Source organism: Rhopilema esculentum, chromosome 3, assembly GCF_057945365.1.
Source record: "Rhopilema esculentum isolate cy_ngs chromosome 3, ASM5794536v1, whole genome shotgun sequence".
NCBI classification, from domain to species: Eukaryota; Metazoa; Cnidaria; class Scyphozoa; order Rhizostomeae; family Rhizostomatidae; genus Rhopilema; species Rhopilema esculentum.
The window spans coordinates 2,445,250-2,456,845 of record NC_142817.1 but is presented as its reverse complement, the minus strand read 5'-3'; the positions used below and the strand labels follow the sequence as shown (position 1 = coordinate 2,456,845).

The following is an 11,596-nucleotide window of genomic DNA, read 5'->3' as shown; positions in this document are numbered from 1 at the left end:
TTGTTCAGTGCCATTGAGCATCAGTGCTTTTTAGTTAGGGTTTGAACACATTTTGCACATCACCCACGCCTCTCGTTAGCATGACTGGAACACCTGTTATCCATGATGATCGGGCTTCATCAATCAACAAGATCAAGCCCTGGTGCCCTATTCATGTATGAATGTATGAATGAAGATACCCGCTGGCCTTGGATTTGTTTGCGACTCAGAAGAATTGGCGCTGGGAAAACCACCTTTCCTGAGCTCCTTTTCTGTTTGTTTTTTAATCACTTTGCGACCTGAATTCGGCATTCTGCATACTAAACGACGATGGATTTGCAATTTTGGAACTAAAATAGATAGCTCAGTTTACTTTGGAAATCAACAGCACTCTTTGTCTTATGGTAAGTGATTTCTGTTTCTTTAAGAAATTTGTATGTTTACTGCTTTCTTGAAAAACATTCCCCATCTACCCTGATGATCATAAAGATAAGATTGTGATTTTTGTAGAGTCGTGGCATATCGATCTGCATCCAATTCTTAATGCATAAATTGTATGTCCAATATAAGTAAGATTGATTAAAAACGAAAAAATATAAACACAAATCATCACAGTAAAACTATTTTAAAATATTATAAAGACTGGACTCGGTACTATAGTTTTGAACAATTTTTCTTTAGGCACGCAGCACCGACTGAACAACCATACCGGTCTTGTGCTTGTGTTTTTTTGATTGCCCTATTTCGATCCACAACTGGGTGTATATTTTCGATCGTGTTTTTTCGGATCCTCATTTCGACGTTTATTTATACTCTGGAAAAAAAGTGTCAGAAGACAAAGCCTTTAGTATTATGTTGTGAAGTACTATAGTTTTAGCCCTTAAATTAAATGCTGCATCTTAAATTAATTGCAACTTTTGTTGCAGACCATTCAGGTAATTGGTTTTAATTGTGATTCTGTACGATCTAAAGAAAATGCGCCTAGCCTCAACGTATTAAAATGCCTTGACCTGTGCTTTCTATACTATAAATCTTCGAGGCCATATATATAAAGGACCCAAAGCGCAGGTTTATAAGGTTTTGTTAGAAGATATCGTATGTAGGAAAGGCCTAAAATCATTCATGTTCATAGCTATTGGTTTTGTATATTTTAGAAGTGGCTTGTTTCACTAATTTATGCACTAATTTCAGAAAGGTTTCAAAAGAAAGAGAATTTCTAATGAAACTTTGTCTGCTACGAATTTGTAGTAGCCAGTTTATCAATGTCTAAGAATTTTAGAAGCAAGAACTTTTCTGATGATGTTGGATAGAACAGCCCTGCACTGAAAAATTACGATATTTCGAATGTTCTATTATTTGATGGACATTTTTTATGAAGAAAATGTTTTAAATGTTTCATTTTATCGCAGCAAGATTGCTACCAAGTTCCATCCACTTTTGATCTTCATGTTTGCTACATTAAATTTCTATGAGGTTGCGAAAGCTACATTTTCTTCTAGTTTGCAGTTATTTTGCATAGTCTTGCAGCAATACCTATCGTCACTTATATTTCCTAATTGCTTTGTCTATTTTAGACGCCCGATTACTGAATGTTTACCGATGTTTGAAACCAATGCTGTATTGTGCAAGATTCATTCTGCCGTTTGTTGCAGTCATACATGTTGCGTCAGGTGAGTAAAAATACCTATTAACTTAGTATCATCAGGGGCGGATCTAGAAATTATTCTGAGGGGTGCTAAAACGCAAGGCTTGGTAACCAAGGGTGTTGCTATGCACAAACTCCGTACACCCCCTGCTTATAAGCCATAATGAAATGAAAGTCTTCCATGAACTAAAAAGCCTGGATGCCTTGATTTATATAGTAATTTTTTGCTACACTTTGATCAGAACTTGGAACGTTGGCTTCAGCTTTTATGCCAATTGAACGCAATTTGCAGCTCGCCCCCCTCATATTCACTTAGGGTACAAAAGTATAGAAACTGTAGTCAAATATTATATCATGGCCCGCAGTGGCAAAAGGCCCGATCCCACAAATTTCCAAAGCAAAATTTAATTTTTGACTCTTTGCAGCCATTTATTAGAACTTGATCAGCTTGATCAAAAAATTAACGTGGCTGGTGGAATGAAGCCCTTGAACTTGAAAGGCAGTGCACGTCGTTAGAGACAATAGAACAATAGAAAAAAGTCGAACAAAAGTTGAACACAGGGATTCAAACACATCATGCATTGCATGCATCGACATATGATGCCAAACCAAACAAAGAAGGCAATGAACGTTTCGCTATTGGCCTGCCGTTTTGAGTATTTTTAGTATTAAGAAGGAATCCCCTTTTGGTCAAGAATAGTAAGGGCAAGTTTTTGAGATGTTTTGTATGTAGTTCTTGAATGATTAAAAAAAAGAATAACAAGGGCTCGGGCAAGCTTTATCCTCTGAATATAAATCATACCTCATGGTCTATGAATAAGACGTGAAACACGGAGTTGAAACTTGAAACCGTTCTGTTATATAAACCAAAGCGTTTACAAGTTCTGCCGTTACAGCATCGAGCAACAGGTAAAGATCGTCAAAAGACCTACGAAAACATATTGCAAATTTGCGCCTAAGCATTCGTCGCGTGCTGTATCATAATTCAACACCCCCTGTTCAAGCTCGACTCCCCCTGGTCATAAAACCACTTTACATTTGACTGTAGATTGAAGCGAAGAAACTCCCCCTGGTTTGTCGGTATTCTTTGAAGTTTTGGATTTTTGAAATTCATGGGTTCTCGCGCCAAAGTTTAGAACCCCTCGACCTGGCACCGTGATTGGCTAGATTCACTTCCACGGGTGCAGAAAATCGTATAATTTACAGGCCACGGGTTCCTCAAGTGGCTGGTTATAAGAGGAGACAATGCTTTCCGAGTCTGTAGAATGCTATACAGTACAACCAGGGGGAGTTTGATAACACTTCAATGCATGGACTGAAATAACAATGTTGAACAGTTGTGAGACGGGGCATTGAAGCGGATATAACAATTTTAGGAGATGTGCATACTTCTCGGTAAAAGAGATAATAAATGGTTTTAATAATTATAAACAAAATTGCGGTAGAATAAGCTTTAATCCCCAAAAAGTTTTTCCTCGAATCTGAGGGGTGCTCGAGCCCCCTTCGCACCCCTCTGGATCCGCCCCTGATCATCGTGTTAAGCCTAGCTGTAGAGGTATGAACAAGGGGCATCTCACTACTAATATCTCATATGCAAGGGGTGGTCAGTGTATGACATGAACAAGTGGGGACTGTGACCCCCCTGCATTCGTCACTGCTTGTAGGTGCCAACAATAATCTTTCTCCAAGTTTTCCGTTGACTTCCAAGAAATTTCAAAATGCAAATATGAATTTTACAAATCGAAGTCAATGCTAGAGTTATTTTGCGTTGTAGAAAGCTGTCCGTTTTATGGAAGTCACTTCCACATCAGGCTTTTGTCTGCAGGAAAAATCATTTCTACGTTGCCTCAAGGTTTCCGTCACTGGAGATGTCCATTAACTATGGTTGCACTTGTTGTACTTTACCGAATTACTTTTGATACTGGAAATTGTCCTCTACAATTTGTTGGAATTCGTTTCCGATAATTTGAGATGGTTTAAATAACTTACGGTTTATAAATAACTGTCAAAATCTTGTAATTATGCAACGAAAGTTTACATGTAACTTTCGACATATTCAGATATTCAATTTGTACCGGATCGACAATAGGTAACAAGAGAATAGGTAACACGCAAAAGGTTATTCTTCGATTAAGGTTATCACTATCTTCCCAACTGAATAACAAGATATAAGGGGCTTATTTGAGGGAGGGGGGGGGGCTTATTGAAAATTTGTAGTTCTAGGGTGGGGCTTATTCGAGGGGGGGGCTTTTTCGAGGGGGGGGGGGGCAATTCGAGGATTTACGGTAAGCAGAAAACTAGCAAATGATGCAATTCCCGACGCCACATGTTGGGCAGCAAACGTAACACAACATGTCACTGGAAAGGACATTAAACCCTTGATCAACTAGAAAAGCTCCCTATTAACACCACCAAATACGTATCTCATAAAGAATCATATGGAGGCTTGCCTGTTCATGATTGAAGAAATGCGTGCTCAACTCACAGAACAAGGACTACATGGACATTAAAATTCTGAGGTAAAGTCCTGGGTATACGGATAAATGGCTTGCACTATTTGGGTCTTTTAGCTTGGAAGGATATCCCTACCACGATCAATGAGCTCTTTGCGCTGCAACAATTTTAAGAACACCTCTAAATACACTTGAGGAGGTGAATGTGACTCCCTGGAAGATCAGCTGCACCCTTCTTTAATTAAATTTCCATCATATATTTTTCGTATGCCTGTTTTTTTAACTTTTTGCTGAGTGGGTTTTTCTTGTATAAACAATGTACAATAATAATGATAAAGTATTATTTATTTTGAAGGTTGCTTATCGTAACGTAATATGGATTTTCATCTGAGTTCGTTCAAGAAATGTTCTTTTTCCTTCTAGGCATCGACATTCGTAAATGTCCTCCGCTGCGGCTCCCTGTCAATGGCTACGTCGTGTGTGACCACCTGATTGGTGCCTTCTGTGCGCCTGTCTGTAACCCCGGTTTCGTTCACGAATCACAACCGGCTCAGGCATATGTATGTAACCCTATGAGGAGGGCCTGGGCAACCTACCCAGGGGGTTATCCATTACCATGGCCTGACTGTGTAAGAGCAAATACACGGTGAGTGCTTGGTGTGTATGGTGTGAACAATCTTTTGTTGGAAATAACCAATCAACTTCGAATTTGCTGGTTTTAGAACAAACTGATTTAAAAGTACTTTTGTTAAAACTGCTAAAATATGATTAATAAATGACGATAAACTTGTGTATCTTGGACGTTCCCACCTTCGTTTTAATAACATAACATTTTATCGTTGGAAACCTTAAATGATGGTCGAAAAATGAAACATGTTTTTTTCTACAGAGCTAATATTGCAAAAGTAGCAACTGCCACGAAGAAGTCAATAGTTGATCAACAAAATACGAAAGCTTCAGGGCCTGGGACGGGAGAAGGGAAGGAGTCTCTATGGCAACGTATGCTGAAACTTACATCACAGCTAACTCAATCAAAACTGAAAGGGGAGACTGCAGGGGCAGCAAGGTCGATGCAGAGTTCCACTATTGATGCTGACAGAAATGCCTATGAGCCACAAACCAGCCAAGTAAACCCTGCATTAGGCCAAAACACCAACAACAATTATTATAGTAACATCGCTAACAACAATGTTAATACATTTAGCAGAGAACTACCTTCTTCCTACCAGCAGGCAAAAGACGATGTCGATGACCTAATGAGAAAGCCGATTGAGTACAGGCGTCTGCAGCAATACTGGGACACGTATTACAAGAGATATTATGAGAGTCTTGGGCTCAAAAAGATGCCTGATTGGATGACACGCAGCCCCTGGAGCAATGATCCTGAAAGAGTGCAGGGGGCGCTTGATTCTGATACCACAGGCAATGGGGATGTCCCTGGTAACAGCACTGTATATCAAAACTGGAACAGTTATCTACAGAACTATTACCAATACCCTGGGCCTCCTAATTATAACGAGACTTTGTTAGATGGAACATTAAATTCCACTATTGCACCACCTAACAGCACAAGCGAATCACTTATAGAGAATGTAATTGAGAATGACCTCTACTCGAAGGGGCTTACGGACAAAACATTGAATCGAGACCTCTATTTTGAAGATCAGCTGATACACAATGAAGAGAAAAAGCGACCTCGTCTCAACTTATCGCGTTTTGTCCCAACGACACGGCTAAGAACAACAGTTTTAACCACGACAGTAGCAACCACAGCGGGCCCTAGAACGACCGCTAGTACAACAACCGGTTCAACGAAAACCGGTTCAATAAAACCCGGTTCTACAACTACTGATCATAAGACGACTACTCCATCGCTATCACAAACAACAACTCTTACCTCTTATAAAACAACGTCCTACCCTTATAATTCCTCGAATTACACCAGTGCTTTTTCCGAAAGTCAATATTTCACGCAAAATAATGAGACGATGGCACGAACAAGTGATGCAGAAATAGCAAAGAATTATTCTTCAACAACTCAAGAGGGTCTGTCTGCAGCCGGTTCTGTTAAGCAAAATGCCACAGATGACTCTTATGCTAGTTATTTGAATTCGTATAAACAGTATATTGATAAATGGCAAAACAATACAAATCCTAAAGTGAGCAAGAATACGAGTCAAGCTGGAGCACAGGCAGCGTCGCCTTACGCGGGCTCTGCAAATGTAAGCTCTTCTCGCGGGAACTCTTCGTCGAAAGCTGGAAAATCTGGAAAGAAAAACCCATGGAATGCTTACAAGGTATCAAACTTCGCGTCTTCACAAAACACCTCGGTAACAGAAACGAACGATGATGGACAACGCCAGCAAATTCAACCAATGACAGCAGGCGATGATGCTGACGATGACGATGATAACGATGATTTGGAACGATTGGATATTTCGACATTGGTCCGGGAATTGATCAAACTGGAGAACATCCGCAAACGGAAAGAGCTTTTACGGCGGAAGAAAGTTCAGCGTGAGAATTCCAAAGCAGTGGCAAATTTGCTGGTTGGTGATCTTTTTAAAGGGTATTTCAAAACGAAAAAGCCCATTTCACAAAAGGGATTGAAGAAACATTTGCTTCATAAAACAAGACGTTTAATTAAAACGAAAGGAAACCAATCACCCCTTCCTAAATTCAGTTGATAATGCGATTAGTTATCAAATAAATACCAGTTCTTTATAGTTTATATTTTTTATGAGATTCACCAGGTGAAATTTTGCAAAATTGAATTATTACTTTTCAGGATCTATTTGTTCATCAAGCCAGCTTCTTCTAAGAACAGATGAATCCTGTTGAGTTTGGTCTTTAAGACTACCATGGCTTAGCGAATGTCTGACTTATCCGCGGTAGATATGACATTTCACTTGAATGGGATAGGAAAATCGAATGGGAATGGAAAATCAGTCCGACTTAGGGAAAGTCCGAAATGTCCGTGGCACGAATTTAGGGGATTCAACTGTAAATGTAATTGTACACGTAAAATGAGTCGCGGCAAGATCCATATGAAGTTGAAACACACGTTAAAGAAAAAGAGTGTTCTTTTAGGTAGCCACTCGAATGCGTTGTAACATTTCGTGTGCTTCATGGGCTGGTTAAACAGACTTTTAATGTATATAATGTAGAGGGGACAGCTGGATGAAGGTTGAGGCATTTTGTCACATTCGGTACTTTGTTGTAGTGACAGTGAAACGGGTTCATGTTTTTAAACTATTTTCATAAGGGTGGGCTGCCCTGCTGGTTAGCAAAAGCTTACAATAATGCAAATACGGTCAAGCTTTTACCAGTTGTTTTCAATTTTGCAATTTTGATTGTTAATTTTTTGGCTTGATTTTAATTTTGTTAGTTTTAAAATGAAACCATATTGGAGTGGTCTACTGATGAAAAAACTTTGATTCATTTTTCAGCCTTAGAAATTTTTGGCCTCACAGTCGTACTGCTTTTCAGCTGGTGATATTTAGAACCTTTATCTATGTTTGAAATAGCCAGTTAGTAGATTAGATGTCCAGTGAAATCTATGTCAAGGGAACTACCCATACTGATGGCTAGATAAACAGTTCAACTGGGTGACCCAGAATCAGAATCAGTTACAGCATTATTTCTGCGTATGTTAAGAACAATCAACAGATTTTACAATTGACAAAACCTATGACTAGCAAACAGGAATTTGATGAATTGATAAAATATGCTGTAAAGCATTTTCTTTAAAAAAAGGTTATTTCATTGAATCTATGACTTCTAAATTGAGAATTAAAGTGAAAAAGCTTATGTTGTTGTTTTTAAATAATAACAATCTATGTACAAAAATAACTAGCTTTGCTTCTATTTCATTTCATTATTAAACCCAGATATTAATGTCAGTGATAATAGTTTGCTGGCAAAAATGGCATCTTTACAACTTCTGTGGGTATTTCCTTTTTATACACCTTCAAAATCATTTTTGTTCCGATCTTTGACTGACCCAATGGAACATATGCCATAGCAACATTTTTCTTTAAAGAAGGAGAAGGACATCCACTTGTGACGTAGCCTGTACAAAAACAAAATTCAGTATTTTACCATAAAAATCGTGTAAAGGTTAATTGGCATCATCGCCCAATCCTGCTATAATTTGGAGCACCCAGCATTATAGGGTGAATGAGCAATAAAAAAAATAAACAATATTAAAAAACCTCTATCATTCAGGATATCAAGAGTTGGTAAGTATAAACATGCTTTGTTATTCATAATAGGATCTCAACTTAAACATTATCTCTTTTCATTTTCCCCTAAAGAAAAATGAAAGGATTTTTCAAAAAGTTTATGGTATTACAGTAACATCATCACAGGATTTATTATTAATTGACAATATAATAGATTACCAAACAAATTTATGACATTTTGTTAGCAGAAAACAGAAAAATATCAACTATCTTAGTGTTGGGTATAAAGGATGACTTACCTATTTCCTTGCCTTCTTCATTAAATACTTTTGTGCCTCCTGAAATGTGGAGTATTTATTTTATATCAGAAGAGACATACCTTTGTATAAGGAGACTTGGATATTTCAAGTGAATGAATCCAGTAGTTAAAATATACCTCTCAGCTTTATGTGCACCCAGATGGGTAGAAGATCTTAACAACAAATGTTTGAAGAATATAATGTCATGTCAAATTTGGCCTGCATATTGCAAATTGCCTGCCCCTGTCATATCAATACTTTGGGATTTAAATGCCACATGTTGGTATTGTCTAGACATTTCATGGGCAACAGCGTATGTCATCAGAAATTGATTAGCTAACCTCTTGCTGGGGGGCCACTTGACAACAAACCAACTCTCTTCATCTTTGGCTTTGCTTTAATCTGATCCAAAATGATTTTAGCACCTGGAAAATCTTTCAGAGTTCTTCTTCTTTTCCCTATTATAATAACAAAAGGAATTGTTCACAAGCAATACTACACTTATATTTTCATTGCTGCTACAGCTTCTGACCAATAGTGGAATCAGTAAGTTAAAAGGAAAACTGAAATAAATAATAAAAGCTCTCTAAAATTTTAGATATAATATGAAAAGATTAAAGGAATCTTTATATTCACCTATGGTCCAGACAAGGGTAGCCTCAACTGGTGTTGTCTCTTCATCAATGTCATTTCCATACAAGCAAAGACCAGCTTCTAGTCGTAAACTGTCTCTTGCCCCAAGTCCAGCAAGCTCAACAACTTCTTTTCCTGAATTAAGAAAGGCCTCTGCTAGGGCAACAGCCTTGTCACTTGAAACCGATATCTAGAAAGGTATAAGGACTGACGAAATTTTGTTTAAAAAGTTAAATAAATCTTGTAAGCAATTTGTAGTACAGGATGTGCCTGATAGAGATGATACTTTTACGAAAAGGAACTGGTCATCCAACAGCATGATGAGGTAGGGTGACCAGTTCCTTTTCGGGTACCTTAAGCCTAGCCAGGGTACTAATTTACTAAGGATGCTAATTTACTTTTCCATGAGTACTAGTTTCCATTAGTACCAGCATTCAAATTATGAGTTGAGCCTAGATTCCAACTGGCAGTTTCCACCATGCAGTCCAGCCCTTTAGCCACTTTGTCCATATAATTATGTATTTAAAAATTTACTGAAAATAAAACTCACTTCAAATCCATCTTCTCCTGTGTATCCACACCTTGTAATTCTACATCCAGGTATTGAGAAAATATCGGATGTAAAACTGTTCATAAATTTTAAACTACTAAGGTCAGCACTCACTCCATTTTGGAGAACCTTTGCAGCTTCTGGCCCTGAAAAAGCATGTGATGTAAATTACTATCTAATATGTTAAAAATTTTGACTCATAAATAAAAGTGATGTAAAAGAATAAATATTACCAAAAAATTAAAATAGAGTTATTGTGTAAGACAAACCTTGAAGTGCCAGTAATGATTTATCATATAAAAACTCAATGGCCACATCCATGTCTTTCTTTGCATTGTTTACATGATTCTGGAAAGAATTTGGCTTTATATTGATGATGATTTGTTTTTCTAAATGTATGCAGGTTATGGTGCAAGCAGTTTCCCTTTTCTATGCTTACTGTTATGGATGATAAGTTATAAATGCTTACTGTTATAAACAAAATTGTGTGCAATACCCATTATTGGATACTTGTACATTATCCCATAGATAGATGGATATTAAGTTCTTGTCAAAGTTCATTCAATTCTAGATTAATAAGTTCAGGTTCATAATTTGAGCTAAAAACTCTGAATTGATTGTCATTATAAGATAGCAAGATGCTCTAAGTTACATGATAAAACAATTAAGAGAGACCTTATAGCTAGGAAACATAACAACCAAAACTTCTTTGTATCTGGACTATGTCACATTTTCAGAATATATGTTTAATGAAAATCTTGAATCGTGTTCTATATGCCATAGTTGGGTTGGAAACAAAGAAAGTGAGCAATACTTTTTTAAACAGTTTTACAGTTATATATACTGTTAGTGCTTTTGCACACTGGCACCTGAGATGCTGAGGCCATTGGTAGACCCAAGATCTCGTCAAAACCAGCCACACCCTGGAAGCTGGGGGTCTTAATAAATATAAATACTAACCAATAATAACAAATATTTCTTGTAATGACCAATAAAACAATGTTTACCTCAACTAAAGGCCTTATTTTGTCTGCACATCCTGCATTTGATACAATATATAGGCAGTCCTCTAGTCTGTTTATGATACAGTCATCCCTTATGCCACCATTTTCATTTGTAAATAATGACAGTCCTCCAGTGTTATCACTCAAACCTTCCACATCTGCAACAACTAGCTGTTCAAAGCACTTAATTCTATCTCTTCCAAAAATCTTGAATTGCAACATATGAGAAACATCAAACAGTGATGCCTTCTCTCTTGTATGCAAATGAGACTGGACAATACCTAGCTTGTACTGCACTGGCATCGAGTAACCAGCAAATGGCACCATCTTCCCTCCATGTTCCAAGTGGAAATCATACAATGAAGTTTTCTGCAATTCAGCCTAAAAGGATAATTGCTTTAGAGTTATAGAGGCTTTGATAATCATAAAGGTTTTCCACAGAATTCTCGAAAAAGCTACATTAACATCTGTGGAGTATATTTATAAATCGAGATAAAAAGGAAAGGTACAGGAAGGATAATCTTTGCAAGAGCTGTTTCAACGACAGCTTTCATACATACCTGTTCCGTTAAGCTCCTTCGCCACCTAAGCGACTTGATGGATTTGGAAACGCAGCCATTAAGCAACAATCTGGTTTTTCTTTGCATTTCTTTAGCAAACTGACGCCAAACAAAAATTACTCCTCTGTCTCTGAAGATCTGAAGACAAGACAAACTTTGCAGAAATGCAGCCTCTTTGTCAAATTTATGAATGATACTCGAATACGAGGTTCAATGTTTCTCCTTACATTTATCAATTTTTGTTACAATTTATTATGATTGAAAAATCAAATGAAATGATATATATAGT

At 37.4% G+C, this 11,596-nt stretch overlaps 2 protein-coding genes across 2 annotated transcripts; one reads left to right on the top strand and one right to left on the bottom strand.

Moving 5' to 3' along the window:
• Positions 1–38: 38 nt before the first annotated feature.
• Positions 39–7,512, top strand: LOC135692820 (uncharacterized). Its single transcript, XM_065211137.2, has 4 exons — positions 39–383; positions 1,554–1,649; positions 4,501–4,723; positions 4,967–7,512. The coding sequence occupies exons 1-4, from the start codon at positions 170–172 to the stop codon at positions 6,762–6,764; spliced, it is 2,331 nt and encodes a 776-aa protein (XP_065067209.2). The 5' UTR covers positions 39–169; the 3' UTR covers positions 6,765–7,512.
• A 260-nt stretch (positions 7,513–7,772) lies between these two features.
• LOC135692824 (aminomethyltransferase, mitochondrial) lies at positions 7,773–11,472 on the bottom strand. The gene is made up of 8 exons (XM_065211142.2): positions 11,308–11,472; positions 10,751–11,128; positions 10,013–10,091; positions 9,744–9,889; positions 9,197–9,383; positions 8,902–9,018; positions 8,561–8,599; positions 7,773–8,149 (listed from the first exon to the last, which is right to left on the bottom strand). The coding sequence occupies exons 1-8, from the start codon at positions 11,392–11,394 to the stop codon at positions 7,977–7,979; spliced, it is 1,206 nt and encodes a 401-aa protein (XP_065067214.2). The 5' UTR covers positions 11,395–11,472; the 3' UTR covers positions 7,773–7,976.
• Between the last annotated feature and the right edge of the window lie 124 nt (positions 11,473–11,596).